This window comes from Salvia splendens, chromosome 10 (assembly GCF_004379255.2).
Source record: "Salvia splendens isolate huo1 chromosome 10, SspV2, whole genome shotgun sequence".
NCBI lineage: Eukaryota > Viridiplantae > Streptophyta > Magnoliopsida > Lamiales > Lamiaceae > Salvia > Salvia splendens.
This window is the reverse complement of record NC_056041.1, coordinates 18,192,716-18,209,500: the sequence shown is the minus strand read 5'-3', so window position 1 is coordinate 18,209,500 and position 16,785 is coordinate 18,192,716. Positions and strand designations below refer to the sequence as shown.

Sequence of the window (16,785 nt, the reverse complement as noted above, 5' to 3'; positions counted from 1 at the left end):
TCTTTTAATTTTTAACTTATTAAAATGATGCCACTTTTGATTTGACCATAACTATTTTTTAAATATCTAATGAAATGTCATTGTCACTTAAATAATTATCGTTGTTTGGCCCACATTCGATAAAGGGGCCCTTCCTATGACCAGACCACAATTATCTAATTATACTTGACTTGAATATCATTCACTACAGTGACCATAATTCAAGGTTTTGATTAAATTCTACTATTATAATGAATAATTTTACTGGGAACTGGAGTAATAAATTTTAATTGAAAAAGTAAATTCTAATTAAAGTAGAAATATACCCTGATTGCACCCAATTAACCCTTTAATTAAAGTTTTGTACCTACAAATAATTAGGATTTTGATTTAATTTTCATTTTAAACTTCAACTTCCTGGTGTTTTCTCTAGCTCAAATGAAGTTATGCTCACGATTTGGTCTTGGAGCTTTAATTTAAGATTATTGGTGTAACGCTGTTTATGATTTGATTTAGTATTATGAAAAATTACTATTGTTATTTATAACTTAATTTGTGGGTTTTGGTTTAATTTGTGAATGTAATATACATTGTTCGTATTGAAGTTGAATCCGTTTAGCTTTGTATCAAATTAAATAGTTATTTAGATGAATGTGAAACATTTAATTTTTTAGTCTGGATTAATATTTTTAGACTTAATTTTTGTGCCTTTTCTTGTATTTTAATTACCTTTGCTCGAAATAATTGATCCATATGAAACTTTGTTATTCCAATGATGTTGCAGGTAAAGAGATCACACCTCTCACGTGTATTCATATAAGTATCAATGATTAGCTTGTGGTAACTAAAGTTGAATATGTCCTACGTCCATTTTGTTTACTCCCTCCGTTATTAAAAAGTATGCACTATTTTTTTTCGTCCATCCCCAAAGAGTATAAACATTTCAATTTGAAAATATTTTCTCTCATTAAGTGGATCCATTCTCTACTAATAATACTTAAAAAACTTTATATCTCTCTCTCACTTTACCAATAATACATTAAAATCCGTGTCTAATCTAAAGTTCGTACTCTTTAGAGACGGATGGAGTATTATTTTATAGAATGTGCATCATATGAGTACGATTTATGTGTCAACTTTGACGTAATGATATGGGTCTTGGAATACTAATTTTCATGAATTCCAAGCTAGTAGCAGTTTGTGGGTTTTGGTCGTCGCCCCTGATGATTGAAAGTTTGAATTTTAAGATCGTGGCATTATTGTTAGAAAATGCCATGTGATTTTCACAAATTAAAATGTTGAGTGAATTCCCAGATATTAAAGGCAGAGAGAAAAGTGGCAAAGGCGTTGTTGAGTGTGATACAAAACCGGTAATTGTAGAAAAATTGCTCCGTAAATAACCAATGTGGGCGGCGTAGTTCCCTTTCAATTCTGCCCAATCTCCTTGCTGTATATTCTACTCCTACTTTGTATACCGCCATCGCCATTCCAAATATAAATACCAGCTCAGATCCCCTTCATTTTCAGTTTCACTGCTCCATCACTTTACCTCTCTGTGTATTTTGCTATTCCCGAAGAAACACGCGCTAAACATAGGGCAGCCTAGAGTTATCATGGAGGTCGGTGACGACGGCGTTGCGGTCATCACCATCTCCAACCCTCCGGTCAATGCTCTCGCACTCACCAGTAAGCTTCGCTCAACTTCTCTCTCTCACAAATGGACCTGTCGCATTATGTTTTGATCGATCTCTCTCTCCTTTTTTTTCAAGTTTTTGATGGACTGAAGGAGAAGTATGCTGAGGCGATGAGAAGAGACGACGTCAAAGCTGTTGTTCTCACCGGTAAATCGCTATTTTATCTTTGTTTGCTTGATCCATGCTGTTAGATGTCAGAATTTTAGTAGTTTTCAGTTCACTGTTAAAAGTTAAAACCGACGGATGATGGTTTCAGTTTAGTTATTTGTTTGTTTGTTTGTATTTTCTGTATTTTGAGGCTTTGTTAGTCATAGAGGATTCAGCAGAATGGTTAGGCTCGCCAACACATTATAAACTAGTGAAAGTTGATTTTCAGATGCGTATTCTGTGTTGATGATGTGAGGTGCGAATGTTTGTAGATAATTGTGGACTGTCTCATGATACTTTTTTATTGGGTATAAGTAATGATCTAGCTCACCATATCAGAGCCATTTATGTGGCATGGTTAACTTGATGGTTGTGATTATATTGAGCTCTGTCGTGGTGTGGAGGATATTTTGCATCTTGCTTTAACTGATAGCTGATTTTATGAGTCTAATCAACTTCTAGGTGATGCTGGAAAATTCTCTGGCGGCTTTGACATAAATGTGTTTGAGAGGGTGCATAGAACAGGTTTTTATGTACTATGATCTTCTCTTCTTTTATTATGCTATAACCCCGTGCCTCATGCTCGAGAATACATTGGATTTCTAACTGCGCAGGGGATGGTTCCATCTTGCCTGAGACGTCTATTAGTGTTGCGGTCAATGTAATAGAAGGTCCTCCTATAATTTGTCATATCTGAATTTTGAAATTTAATTTTTAGCACTTAATTTGTCTGAGGCTTAATGTTGTTTTCATTAGATGGAAAGAAGCCTACTGTTGCTGCCTTGCAGGGACTTGCACTTGGAGGTGGATTGGAACTAGCTTTGGTTCGTGATCTTCTCTGACTTGCTTTGATGTGTCCTATGTTACATCTGTTTATTATATGCCTTGAAGTTTATTTCCAATCAATCACAGTGGCACACATTTTGCAGGCTGCTCATGCACGTATTGCTGCGCCAAACACACTACTTGGTCTGCCTGAACTTACTCTTGGTGTTATTCCTGGATCAGGAGGTATGAACTCCTGCAATATTGTAGTATATTTATTCACTGTCATATCTCAAAGCAGACAATTTTCAGTTTTCACCATCTGATCTCTATCTTGGTCATGGTACTATTCCAGGTACACAGCGTCTCCCTAGGCTTATTGGGCTTCCTAAAGCACTTGAACTTATGCTGGTAGGTCTCCATACATATATCAAGAACCTTTATCACAGTATGAAATTTTTATTCAAACCATTCCATATATATATAGATATACACACACAAACTAGACTCTTTCTTATTGTCAGTACGTTATTCCACTACATTGGGCGTATAAAATTATTGAATCTGCTGTGTAATTTGACTGTTTATATTTCATTTTTTACAGAGCAGCAAATTACACAACAGATTCTGGACTAATGTACTAACAACAAGTGAACTTATTTGATCCCTCTCATATGTTCAAATGAGAATCCTTAGTTATTGTTACAACAAAGAACCGTTTTCAACCCTTTTTTAATCATGAATGCATCACCTTGTTTGATGACCGCATTACCTAGGAAAAATTGAATGCGTTAATTTTATACTTCAGTGCATTGTTCTCGCGCTCTCATGATACTGCATGTCTTCATGCAATGTGTTTGGAAATTTGCATTGTTTTGATGCTCTTTGGTGGTGCTACTGGCTACAGTTTTCTAAACCAATAACATCAGAAGAAGGAAATGATCTAGGGCTTGTTGATGCTGTTGTTCCGTCTGATGAATTAATAAAAGCATCCCGCCAGTGGGCACTAGACATCATAGAGAGGCGCAAACCATGGATACGCTCTCTTCATAGGATAGACAAACTTGGTTCCGTTCCAGAAGTGGTTGATATAATAAAAACAGCAAGGCAGCAGGCCAAACAGAGTTTTAAAAATGTGCCTCAGCACCAGGCATGTCTTGATGTAATTGAGGAAGGAATCATTCACGGTGGTTATCATGGAATTTTGAAGGTAATTTTACTTTTAACTTGGGCTGTCAAAAGTTATCTTACGCAATTTAGATAATACTTCTTGTTCAGCCATATGTCTTACAAGATATATTAATGGATTTCCGGAAATTCCCCTTGCACTTTAGCATCTTACCAGCATGTGTTTTCTGCAGGAGTCAAGCGTATTTAAAGATCTAATCTTTACAGACGCATCAAAGGGTCTAGTGCATGCATTTTTTTCTCAAAGGGCAACAAGTAAGGTACAGTCACCCAGCAAACAACTTTTGTGATAACTACTTATACTGTATGATTTATCAAGAATGGGAATAGAACATATGTAAATGTTGAGGTTTCTTTAGAAAAATTGTCCACACAAGTGTCTGTATGTGCATTGGAACCATTCAAACTTGAAACATCCTGCAAGATGTAAATTATCTTCTCGTGATCACTTTGGTCTAGTGAAAAAGGTCATGGACATCCTACAAGATACACTTCTTCTCTCTGGCTATGACTTATTGGAGATATAAAAGTAATTCATGATTTGGTATTCATTTTTATTAGCTATTATAAAGCTATGACATATTACAGTTATGAATTTTACTTGAATGAATGAATCGTTATCCCTGCTCCAAGTTAAATGGTGTGGCTACCTCCTTGTTCCAGAACAAAAGTTTTGATTACAGCTTACTATTGTACTTGAATATTGATTCCCAAACAAATTGTTACATTTGCATATAATAGACACCTTTCTTCAGTTGTAGATTTACAGGGTGAATAGCCTCTTACAGAGTCTCAGAAATCTGTTGCTGATAACACCTTTTGAAATTTCGACTAAGATGGAAATATTATTTTTCACTCGTCGGGTTATTGGATTAGAATTGTTCCAATTTGTAAAGAAAGTATTTCAGGGCACATTTTATAAAAAAAATAATGGGTTTGCTGGTATAAGAATCAGAGCATTGTTTCGATAAGAAACAAAGCCCGAGTGAAGTATTGTACACTGTAGCGCCATCATCCGTGTCATACTGTCATGTCTACAAAATTTCTGTCACAGTCCATAAAAATCATTATGGAAGGGCTGCCATGCTGCATCTTATTGTTTCTGAACATTAAAGCTATTACTTAAAATTTCTGCATCTTTTGTCTTATTAGAAAGCTAACTTATAATGATATAGGTTCCAAATGTTTCTGACATTGGACTAAAACCAAGGAAAATATTGAAAGTCGCTATTATTGGTGGAGGGCTAATGGGTTCTGGCATAGCTACAGCACTGATTTTGAGCGATATATATGTCATCCTCAAAGAAATAAACTCTGAGTATCTTCTGAAGGGAATAAAAGCAATTGAAGGTTAGTTATAACTTGCTATCAACAAATATTTGAATTTTCCTGTTTTTTCCATCCAACCAACAGAACAAGTGTTGACAATAGATATCTGTCTGATTACAATTACAGATATGACAGTTTACAGTTCAGTCAGGCTGGATGTTTTTTTTTCTGTTTATTGAATTTCTATGACTTATTTCTGTGCTTATCTTGAAGGGAATGTCCGAGGTCTTGTATCAAGAAAAAAATTACCAAAGGGTAAAGCAGAGAAAGCCCTTTTGATGGTTAAAGGCACTTTGGACTACTCTGATTTCAAGGATGTGGATATGGTTATTGAAGTAAGTTCTTGCAAATTTGCAATTTAACCCCATAATCTAAGCAGTTACTTGTCACATTTTCCTTTCTAGATTACGGATATCAGCACCAGTCTTTGGTTCATATTAAAACTATCCTAATATTTACCTATGACCAGGTCTGGTAGTTCCCTGAAAAGTATTCCATGGTCTACTCACTCTCTTGAAGTGTCTTCTATAGATATTAGATAATAGACTGTGAATCTTGATTTGCATCTAATCTCCATTGTTTAATACCAATAAATTTTAGATCTACTCCATTATACATTAACATATCATGGTTGATTCAACTCTATATTGCAGCATTTCTAGGGCGTGATTAATCAATGGTACAATTTCTATCTAGTTCGCAATTTTTCTGACATGTGTTTTATTTCAGGCCGTTGTTGAAAATATTCCTCTGAAGCAGAAAATTTTTGCTGATATTGAGAAGGCATGCCCACCTCACTGTATTTTGGCTTCAAATACTTCTACCATTGACCTCAATGTAATTGGAGAAAAAACCAAATCACAAGATCGGATAATTGGCGCACATTTTTTCAGGTACACGCTGTCACCTTCTGCTGCTATCATAGATTGCTTCACTTGCTAATTGAGATGCAATTGTTTACAGCCCTGCTCACATGATGCCCCTCTTGGAAGTTGTACGGACAGAGGAGACTTCTGCACAAGTAATTCTTGATTTGATGAATGTTGGGAAGATCATAAAGAAAGTTCCTGTTGTAGTTGGGAACTGCACTGGTTTTGCAGTGAATAGAGCCTTCTTCCCCTACAGTCAGAGTGCACATCTTCTGTTACACTTGGGAGTTGATTTATTTAGAATTGATCAGCTTATCAGCAACTTTGGCCTTCCGTTGGGGCCGTTCCAGTAATTTTCTTTCCTTTCATTACATATTCATCTTCAAGTTTCTTTTTGTAGCTGAGGTTGGCATCTTTTCCAGTTATGAAGATGCCTACATTCGAGATTTACTGATAATATTTATGTTTTATACATATGATTCTTGATAGCAAACTATTGATGAATATGAGTTTGGTACTTCTACAGGCTTCAGGATGTTGCAGGTTATGGAGTAGTTGTTGCAACAACAGAAATATTCCGTACATCATTTCCTGATAGGACCTTTCAATCTCCATTGGTTGGGCTTCTTTTAAAGAATGGGAGAAATGGTAGTTATAAATTATCTTCTTGTTTGTTGTAGAAAGATTTCATTTTTCATCTTCAAATCATACTTACAGATATCAATCACAATTTTGCAGGTAAAAATAACGGAAAAGGATATTATATCTTTGAGAAAGGAAGCAAGCCCAAACCTGATCCTTCTGTGCTCCCGATAATAGAGGAATCTAGAAGAACTATAAATATCATGCCTGGTGGCAAGGTACAGCAAAGATTTTATTAATTCATAACCAAGACATGCATAAAACCTGTTATCCTTGTCTCTAATATTTTTACCTTCGCCACATATTCAATTCTGTTCGACATTAACAATATATTCTGGAATTGTCCATGCAGCCTATATCTGTTACCGATGAAGAAATTATTCAGATGATACTGTTTCCAGTAGTGAATGAAGCATGTCGTGTATTAGATGAAGGGGTGGTTGTCCGAGCATCGGATCTTGATACTGCCTCTATTCTTGGCATGAGTTTCCCATCTTATCGGTCTGTTGTTTATCCCAATCTTCAACTTGCAAATTTAAGATTGCTTACCATTTCCATGCTTCACTATTCAGTTTTCTCATGGGCTTATTGGATCAAGTGACATAGAATGCTAGGTAGTCTAGTTTCCTCTCTCAAATGATGCAAAAAGCTTAGAAGGAAAGAATAAACCTTCACGCGAACTATTGAGAAATCGAGAGTAAAATGTACATTCTAATTAAGTACTCTCAATTACTTTTGGATATAGTCATATGATGTGGCCAATTAATAATCATGTGTTACATATACCCAACATATCTTCCAAGAAAATAACCAGTGCTGTTAGTTATATTAGAAAAGTTCAGACATGATCTTCCAAGAAAATATTATTACGACTCCGTATTAGTTATGTTGGAAAAAGTAATACTGAAATGTCTTGTTTACTGTGGCAGCGGCGGTATTATTTTCTGGGCAGACACTATTGGAGCAGACATCATATACAAAAGTCTCCAGAAGTGGTCTGAACTATATGGTAACTTCTTCAGACCATCACGGTATCTGGAAGAAAGAGCAACCAGAGGAATCCCATTGGTAATTATTATTTTAAGCTTAATATATCATGTTACACGTCTTTCACTATAGTTATATACTCCTAGTTATGTATTTTATGTCGAAAAGAAAATGTACTTCTAATATCATGGTAGTCTATAGGTAGTTAATTTTACTTGCTAAGGAGTATTTAATAGCTGGCATTGGCAGAAGGTTTCTCATCTTAATCGCCATCGTCATAGAACTCGTATAGCTGGCATTAGACGGAGATCAAAGATCAACTCGTATCTAACATTTTATAAGTCTTTTTGCATCAATGTTTTCTATTGTTTGATTCCTGAACGATTTTGAATCTAATGGCAATGCATTGTCACAAGATATAACGAAAACTAACGAATATGATAACATATAGACTTGTTATTCCTTTCCTGATTAGTTTCCTCATTAGCGTGTATGCTTTAATCTGATTTAGTGAGTCCTTTATACATACGGATATGATAACATATTTGGTCTTGCATTTGTCTAAAATGCCTACTTCTCAGTTGTATTCAAACAAGGAGAGATAATCAGCAAACAAATTACTGAATTTCCATGGATATTTTTGTCTGTGCTCAAACTTTTGTGGCCTTAGTCACCTATATATATTTACTATAACTTCGAAGTCAATTTATATCCAGAGTGCACCTGCCGCGACATCTCCTGCAGCAAAGGCGCGCCTGTGATTCTTCTGCTGGATATTTTGGGCGAGGAGGAGAAAATAACTTTATTTTGTGCCAATCATGTAATAACATAAGCTTTCTGTGGCTCCTCAATCAGCCCTTCATTCCAATACCCAAGGAGAAAATAAAGAGCAAAAGGTTATCTGTTTCTGTAGTGGTGTAACAGACAATATCGTGTTGATCCAACATTTACCAACTTATTATGAACATCTAGTACAAGATCGTATAATGTGTAGAGTAAGTGTGGAAATGATTGCAATAAATGATGTTGGCTTAGAGTAATATCTCATTCATCATTTGTGGATTCTCTTGACAAAAAAATGAAGTTGGGTGAATGTTACACCACATGCTATATCTATCATCCACTACACATGTAATGTCTGTGTGAATCTGTACTTTACTTACTGATAGTAGACATATCAAGATCAATATATCTCATTAGCTTACAGCCCTTTGGGCATGTCTAAGCTGTGAAGACAAGTACTTGTTCCTCTGTTCGCTGCAGATTGGGTCGGATGATCACATCCGCTGCATAATGGACCAACGAGCTCTGGATTTCCTTAAAGCTCGAATAAGAGAATGTGCTGAACTGTGCTCCCGTGGGAAGGGCCCCTTCAATTTCTCCAAGTTAGTGAGATCAGACAAAGCATCATCAGGATGGTACCAGGGAAGTTGTTGCAACTGAGGTCTGAGGACTGTGATGAACTTCACCTACCAATCTCAACTGAGATAGCTCCGTTTAGGCTGTTATTGCCAAGTGACAAACCTGGTGGCAGGCTTGAAAGCTGATTGTATTGCAAGCCAGAGACGTCTGCTGGCTTAACAAACACTGGTAACTCCAGTCTTGTCTCAACTAGATCAGAGTTTTGCTTGAATGCTAATATGTACAACTGAGAAGTTGGCCGAGAGCAGGTTGCTTGACATATCCAAGTAGAAAAGGTCTTAAAACTCTTCGATCCAGCCGGAAACACTCCTCTTAGATAATTGAAAGACAAGTCAAGAACATCTATATTAGGTAGGTTTGACTGCGAGACAACACCAGGGAATCCACTGCCCCCTAAAGCAAGAACTAGAAGATTCAGAGAGCCCTCGGGTTCAACCAGCATTTCATCACTAGGGTGCTCGTGAATTGGAATGGTGCCATTTAGCTTTTTTATGTGTAGGTGTAGTTGTTCCAGGATGGAGAGCTTCCCAATATTTCAAGTAATCTTACCTGCCAGCTGGTTACCCCACAGAGTATAGTTTCCGGTAAGGAAATTTCTGCCAATGTCAACAGCTTGTAAATAATAAGCGGGATCTCTCATTGAGACCGGCTCTTAGACTCTGCAAGTTTAGACACTGGCCAAAACCTTGACTAATCGGACCTGCAAAGTCATTGTTAAAGTACCAAGATGTTGTATAGAGGAAGTAGAGTGCAGATGGATGAATAAATCCATCTAGATAAGCTATTCTTGCTTACATGAAAAGTTTTCGAGTTGAATGATGGCTAAAGAAACGAGAGAGAGATAGAAAGCAGTTTTCGGTTATGATATTTGATTTAGGGGAGGAAGCAGTTGAGTGTGAGCAGTTTTCTGTAATCTCAATGGAAACTCAAATCTCCAAATTCCACACGCCAAAAAAATACAGAGGATGGTAACCTCCAGACTAAGAAAACATGAAAAAAATATCAAAGAATAAGATGTTTGAATTGAACAAAAGGAACATGAATTATTTTTATGTTAAATTGATAATGTTTAATGAACGGGAAAAAAGAAAATCTGCATAATATTACAAATGATGCAGCAGCATATCTAATCCTACACACTGCACATCACGATTGTGATTCAGGTTTCGTTTTTACATCTCCGTTTTCAGGATGTGTTACTCTTCGATGGGCTACATTATTGACTGCATCAAGTGCCATAGTTACGGCTGGAGAAGCTCTTTGTATAGAAGCAGCAAATACAGCTGCACCATTGCTTATCAGTTGTTGACTCCTACCAATGCTCTCATTCGAATAGCTGGTGCTAGCCACAAGGTCATTTTCTACACCTGATTGTATCCGTGCCAACGAACAATACTTTGTCTCTGCATGGTAAAATATGGCATTATCAATATCCATCATAATTCACTAGTGTGAACCACATTTCTAGTCCCTTACATGCTCTTAGCATCATTCAACTTCATAGTGCCAATTCTATTTGATTATATCAATAACGTTTAACAGCAGAGTTTGTATTCTACCACCAGGAAGTGTTCTAGTGTATGCCTAATCCTATTTATTCAAATTCTACAACCAAAAGTGTTCAATTAACACCAACCAAATCCACCCAACCACACCCAAGCTCAAAATCATGAAGATATTTCATGTAACAAGTACCTAGATACATTTAGGAATTTTAGTTGACTAACAAAAAACATTCATAAAATAAGAAAAAGCTAGTAGACATTCTTAAACAAAGTAAAGATTTAAACAAAAACAATTGAAACTAACGTGAGGGCTCAAATTTCTAATAAGATAAATAATGCAAAGCAAAGATGATAAGACTTGCCTTTTATTTCTCCTAACGTGATGAGCCTGTTAAGACATTCTCGGAACTTTGTTAAGACAATCCTTTCTTGCTCAGCGTAAGCCTTAGCCATTCCTTGCTCAATAGGCAACTGGGATGGCTCATTACATTCCACTAAACCACTAGAGGAAGCAACGGAAGTGAACATTGTATCTCCTTCATCACACATTAGAGCTAAAGTGCTGGGCGACATCGCCCTTCCTCTTGAAACATCTGCTCCATCTGAACCAGACTCCTCCGCTTTGGTCCTCTCTCTCTGGCTTTCAGATGAAGGAGCTTGAGCTCTCTCAACTGAAATATGCTTTTCGCTTTGAGACTGTTCTTGTGTTGAAGAAACTAATGAGCAGTCTCTGGAATCTTCTGCTTGCTTTTCTGTTTCATGATAATTTTATGTTCACTTAACAAGAGATTTTTGTACGCTTTTACCGAGTGCGAACCCTTTTCAAAATAAAGAAAAATGGATGAAAATTCACATGGTCATCTATACCTGCAAGCATTCTTGCAGCCTCTCCTGAATATACAACAAGCACTGAACAAAGCTCCTTCAAATCTTGGGGCTGAATGATGTCAGCTAACAAAGACCTTCAATAAATGCATGAAAATTAATACTTTGAAGTAAAACTGAAAAAAAGAATGAGCTGAAGGAGTGTAACCTGTAAGTAAACTTTGATGGATTTACGACAGACGGGTTACTGGGGCCAGTACCAGGTATTGAAGGCCATAAGGGGGAAGGTACAGAAGCCTTAACTTGATTCACCTGTCATTAATGAATTCGCTCGGTCAGATGTAAATCATGCAAGGCGAAAACCACAGAATGAACTGTTCTCCAAGAAACCAGAGTAAAGAAAATGTTATTGAATCTGGAAGCAAATAAGTCTCACCACTTCACCTGTATTTAGATTTCCAACTGTTCACCTGGTACTTTTTACTAATTACTGTTCATGTTTTTGGCAAACAATATAAGACTATGTTTATCCATGAACAATGCCAACTTGTCATGGAAAATTTCATATTTTTGCAATTACAAGTTTTGACCAAAATTGGATAACCTACCCAAGCCAACCACTTGACCTTTCATGGACTTTGACGCTTTGCACGTTATCATTGGACATATGAAGAAAAAATATTTTTGATTTAGTTGGATCGTTGATAAAGTATACAGATTCGTAGGGGGTCCCACAAAATTAATCTACTTCTACTTTTGGTAAGTTTTTTCTCTCCCACCCCATTCTCCACTAAAATACTCCAATCACTTTTTCTTTCTTTCTCTCTCAGCCTTTACCAATTTCGCATTAAAACATGTGCAGTCCCCAAAGTCCCTAATTTAATGGTTAGGAGGGAGTAATTTATACTGGGTGGATGGGTTTTCGATAAATATAGTCTAACTTATGCTCAAATCCAGAAATTATTTAATGAGAATGAGACTAAAATTTTGTGCCATCAGTAACATACTAAGATCTCTATTAAGTCCATTAAAAACAGCGCCAGGAATTGCAATACTTGTCAACTTCATCCAGCCTAGCATGTCTTCGTAAACTACTGTAAAATGCGCTAACTCCATCGTGATTTTCTGTACTTCTAATTAAATGCAAAATTTTTTCTAGCATTAACATGTGCAAGTCTCCTCAGGACCCCTGAATCTCAAAACTATGTCAATGAAATGATGGCCTTCGCTTCAGATTTACATTATACGTGCCTACAGAACACTTCATTTATCTGAAGTAATATAGCATGCCAAAATGTTGAAGTGTGCAGTTATAACATAAAGTTCTAACAACTTTTTTGTTAAGATCAAGTAAATCAAAACTCATACAAGATTAGTAGTTTTCGAAGAGAGAAACTTCTTTTCATCCATCCCATCACGAGTAAATCTAACGGATACCAGTCAGCTACTATTGAAAAGATAGAACTATGTCATGTGGTATTCATGAATTCATACTAATGATGTATAATTACTTCCCTGTCAACCTGCTGAACGTTTGCCACTTCTGTACATAAGAACAGAGCAGTACCTGTTGTAACTGTCCAAGCCGTTGTGCAGGATCTTTCACTGTTGGCCCAAATAAGAGGTCTTGACCTTTCCTTTTCTTACTTAATGGAGGAGACCCATAACCAGAAGACCCGATAGCACCCGTGATGGCAGCATTTGCTGCCTGTTGGATATATACAATGTTATTGGCATGATCCCCATGAAAGAGAGCCTGTCGCTCTTCACTTCCTTCATAGTTTTTGCAGTCTATGCATTTACAATTTTCAGAACAAAGAATATTTGCTTGAAAGCACTCACAGTACTTTTTAAGACATCCTGATTTCTTACAGTGACATCCTTTGTTATGCTTTCCTGAAACTAACACTTCACCAGCTTCTTCCTGAATATGCATAGAATAATAGAATCAAATAATGCCATCATAAGTGGCAAACAGCCTAATGCGAACTGAAGAGTTTGGTACAAAGATATAAAAAATAGTTTACAAATATGTCATGTCAAAAAATACAGGTATGTTGTTATATAACTCAACAAATAGGAAAGTAGGTGCAACCTTTACGGGACTATTATGAAGGTCATATGCCATATCATTTGAAGAAGACTATGTGCAACTCAGCCACAAACAAAAGCGCATGGAGAATCACCCAGAAATCAAAGAGCAAGTAACATTCACATAACATATTTTGAGGTTTCCCAAAGCATTTGCAATAATGTAAAATGATAGATAGACTAGTTAGACTGTAACTCCAGTAATCTCAGCAAAAACAATTACACAATTATTAAATATCCAGAAAACCAAAGGCCCCGATTGGAGAAAAGTAGTTTAAACTAGCACATTAAATGCCAACTAGGAGTAACATTTTTTTTTATTTCAGTGAATGAATATAAAAAAGATAGCAGATTAGTTACTACCAAAATTAAATGCTAGAAAACATGTAGTACTGTACATATTATATCTAAAACAAAAGGTCTGGTGAGATGGCATTTCGAGTTCAGAGATTACCCTGCTATCCCGAGCTCCATGTGGACTGCTAGCAATTTTGGGTCTGAAAGCAGTTGGGTTCCTTTCCAATGTTGCCTCAACTGCTTCTCTTCTGGCTGCGTCATTTTCGACATTGTTATGACAATTGACACAGTTGCAACCATCACAATACACTCCAGAAGCAAAGCATTCACAATACCTGACCATAATTGTGAAATATGTGTTATACTCCATGCCAGAGATAACTAAAAAACATTGGACTACCAACCTGGCAATGAATGATTACAAAAAACATGAAGTGCAGTAGCAGCTTACAACTTCAAACAACGTGAATGTTTGCAATTACACAGCTTTTGCTTCTTTGGAGTGCCATCCTTAACTTCAGATACATTCTGTCTTGGACGCGTTCTAGGGGATTCAGGTTTCCTGGAAGCAGGAATGTTAAATCATGAGACACAAAGAAGCAAAAGGAATTCATGTACTAAATGAACACCAGGAATTTCTGTTTTACAGGCTAATGCAGGGACGCCTCCACTCTCGTAAAAGAAGTGAACAAACTAAGATAGGTAAGAATGTGTGACCTAACATTAAATATTTGAGTAAATAAGGGCTTGAGAAAGGAACCGTGCTTTATTTACCTATGAAGCACAAGCACAATGTCGAGGCTATCATGGATAGAGAAAAATATAGGCCAGTAAGTAGACAAAACAAAGTAAAAAGCACATCTTGCATAAATGTTGCAAGAAATCACGCAAATTATAAGAAAATTCAGACACCTTATCAGTAATGCTAACAAAATCATCTTCACCTAATCCTAAAAGGCCAATGAAACATCTAATAATGAGAAGAAAGAAGCTTCCATATCTCCATGTAAAGTCTTAGTTAATTTTGAGACACCAAGAACAAGCACAGAGCATTACTCATATTTCAATCCTAGATAAATGTCACAGCCATTTGACTAGACAAACATAGCTACACTAAAACAGTAACACATACTTAATCTTACCTACAAATATTTATGTAAAAGGGTTTTTGGCTTTAAAAACCAAAAACTTTCACCAAATTCCGGTTTTTCCCACGAACTATGAGATTGGTTTTTAAAACCACGAACTTTCACATCGTATGCCATTTCCCAACCCGACCCGAATAACACATTTCCGGTGCAGAAGTTGTCCAACGTGGACAACCGCAGAAATGACATGGATGCCGGAAAACGACGTCGTTTTACCCTCAATCAAGAATTAAAACACTAAAATGATCAAAATCGATCAAAATCTCCTAAACCCTAAACCCTAAACCAAAATCTGACTGAATTCGAACCGAAGACGTAATGAAGATGAACAAAATCTGACGACTTCGTTTAGGGTTTAGGAGATTTTGATTGATTTTGATCGATTTTGATCATTTAAGTGTTTTAATTCTTGATTGAGGGTAAAACGACGTCGTTTTCCGGCATCCATGTCATTTCTGCGGCTGTCCACGTTGGACAACTTCTGCACCGGGAATGTGTTATTCTGGTCGGGTTGGGAAATGGCGTACGATGTGAAAGTTCGTGATTTTAAAAATCAATCTCATAGTTCGTGGGAAAAACCGGAATTTGGTGAAAGTTTTTGGTTTTTAAAGCCAAGAACCCTATGTAAAATCATGAATGAATTTCTAATATTTAACATTCCAGTCTCCCGAATATAAACAACTTCACAGATTTCCATGTAGAACACTCAGTCAAGTCACCTTCCTCAATCACCAAAGTGTAAGAGGAAATGACGCATTACTACTATTCCATGATGTAGTCTAAACCTTTCGACGAATGCTCAAAAAATGCTCCGAGGAAGATCAAAATTTGATCATGGAATACAAAATTTGCATCCCAAAAACCTAAACTCTACCAGAAATCCGATCTCTTCAGCTCAAAAGGTATAGTTTTTCCCCCAAAATTCCAGCATCACGAAAACGAACAATCATGTACAATTCCAGAATTGCAGAAAGGACTCACAAAAGAGGTCGTATCGAATGTTGAGCCGGCGGCAGAGCTGGCTGCGGAGTTTGTTGCATCGTCATAAACAGCATCTGCGGCGGCTGGTTCTTCGCCAACTGCGGCTGCTGTACAGCGGGCTGCACCGGCTTCGTGATTTCAACACTCGATGAGCCGCTAAAGCCAGTAAAATCCAGCTGCCTCACAAGCTTCCTAGCCGGCAAATCCGCTGGCGCCGGAGAAGAAGCTTCTGATTGAGGAGGCAGCTGCTTAATTGGAGGTAAATCGTCTCCCTCTCTCTGCTCCATTAAGAAATTCGAATTGAAATTCACAGAAACCAAAGCTAGACAGCAATCCACCGAACAAAACTTCTCCGGGAAAAATGAAAATCAGGCACAAGAAACCAATTCCACTGATTTTCGCTCCAGAGAATCAGCCATATCCAACTAATTCCGCGCTGGAAGCACCAGAATGAAGAAGACTAAATGCATAAAATTCAAAATTCAAAACTCCGAATAATTTATGCACGAACTCAGATTCAAACGAAAGAAGAAATTCAGAATCGGGGCCGTTATACAGCTTCAATAAGAATAAATAGTAATCAATCTTTACACGTACAGAGATGCATCAACGCCTATCTGCTGAATGCATAAATCGGGAAAAAATGGTGGAATTTTCCGAAAGAGAGAGTGCCTCTCCTCCCTCTCTAGCTTTGCTTTTGAAATTCAATTTTCTAAATATTTATTTCATTTTAACCCCCACTATTATACCCGAACACCATTTCGACCCCTATACTTTATCTATTTGTTGGTTTTTGAGTAACTTTTAATGACACACCATTCTACAATTTTTTAGGAGTTATATTAATCTTTGATAAATTCGTTACTTTGTAGTTTTTGATTAGTAGATTTTCGCGTTTATTGTTGAGTTTTATAGT

At 36.8% G+C, this 16,785-nt stretch overlaps 2 protein-coding genes across 3 annotated transcripts; one reads left to right on the top strand and one right to left on the bottom strand.

Annotated features, from left to right (window-relative positions):
* Window positions 1–1,194: 1,194 nt before the first annotated feature.
* Window positions 1,195–8,703, top strand: LOC121751668 (peroxisomal fatty acid beta-oxidation multifunctional protein AIM1-like). The gene is made up of 18 exons (XM_042146468.1): window positions 1,195–1,665; window positions 1,749–1,820; window positions 2,283–2,345; window positions 2,435–2,491; window positions 2,577–2,644; window positions 2,750–2,831; window positions 2,941–2,996; window positions 3,493–3,795; window positions 3,947–4,033; window positions 4,949–5,123; window positions 5,316–5,437; window positions 5,832–5,995; window positions 6,066–6,320; window positions 6,498–6,619; window positions 6,710–6,831; window positions 6,966–7,114; window positions 7,543–7,681; window positions 8,317–8,703. Exons 1-18 carry the CDS (start codon window positions 1,593–1,595, stop codon window positions 8,359–8,361), a joined length of 2,154 nt encoding a protein of 717 aa, XP_042002402.1. The 5' UTR covers window positions 1,195–1,592; the 3' UTR covers window positions 8,362–8,703.
* A 1,319-nt stretch (window positions 8,704–10,022) lies between these two features.
* On the bottom strand, window positions 10,023–16,539 carry LOC121751669 (protein tesmin/TSO1-like CXC 5). Of its 2 annotated transcripts, XM_042146470.1 has the most exons (9): window positions 15,870–16,539; window positions 14,192–14,302; window positions 13,898–14,075; window positions 13,225–13,276; window positions 12,920–13,143; window positions 11,561–11,664; window positions 11,395–11,489; window positions 10,890–11,279; window positions 10,023–10,425 (listed from the first exon to the last, which is right to left on the bottom strand). In XM_042146470.1, the coding sequence occupies exons 1-9, from the start codon at window positions 16,154–16,156 to the stop codon at window positions 10,169–10,171; spliced, it is 1,698 nt and encodes a 565-aa protein (XP_042002404.1). In that variant the 5' UTR covers window positions 16,157–16,539; the 3' UTR covers window positions 10,023–10,168. The 2 variants fall into 2 exon arrangements, with proteins under 2 accessions (XP_042002404.1, XP_042002403.1); XM_042146469.1 differs by having other exon boundaries at window positions 12,920–13,276.
* Between the last annotated feature and the right edge of the window lie 246 nt (window positions 16,540–16,785).

What these genes read in the sequence shown, in the direction of transcription:
- LOC121751669 (XM_042146469.1), bottom strand. Translation starts at nt 16,156, where the DNA reads ATGGAGCAGAGAGAGGGAGACGATTTACCTCCAATTAAGCAGCTGCCT. An exon ending in CATTCGATACGACCTCTTTT is followed by an intron (nt 14,303 to 15,869) that starts GTGAGTCCTTTC and finishes TCCTGCTTCCAG; the next exon opens with GAAACCTGAATCCCCTAGAA. An exon ending in GGCTGCAAGAATGCTTGCAG is followed by an intron (nt 11,280 to 11,394) that starts GTATAGATGACC and finishes ATCATGAAACAG; the next exon opens with AAAAGCAAGCAGAAGATTCC.
- LOC121751668 (XM_042146468.1), top strand. Translation starts at nt 1,593, where the DNA reads ATGGAGGTCGGTGACGACGGCGTTGCGGTCATCACCATCTCCAACCCT. An exon ending in GTGGATTGGAACTAGCTTTG is followed by an intron (nt 2,645 to 2,749) that starts GTTCGTGATCTT and finishes CACATTTTGCAG; the next exon opens with GCTGCTCATGCACGTATTGC. An exon ending in AAGCACTTGAACTTATGCTG is followed by an intron (nt 2,997 to 3,492) that starts GTAGGTCTCCAT and finishes TACTGGCTACAG; the next exon opens with TTTTCTAAACCAATAACATC.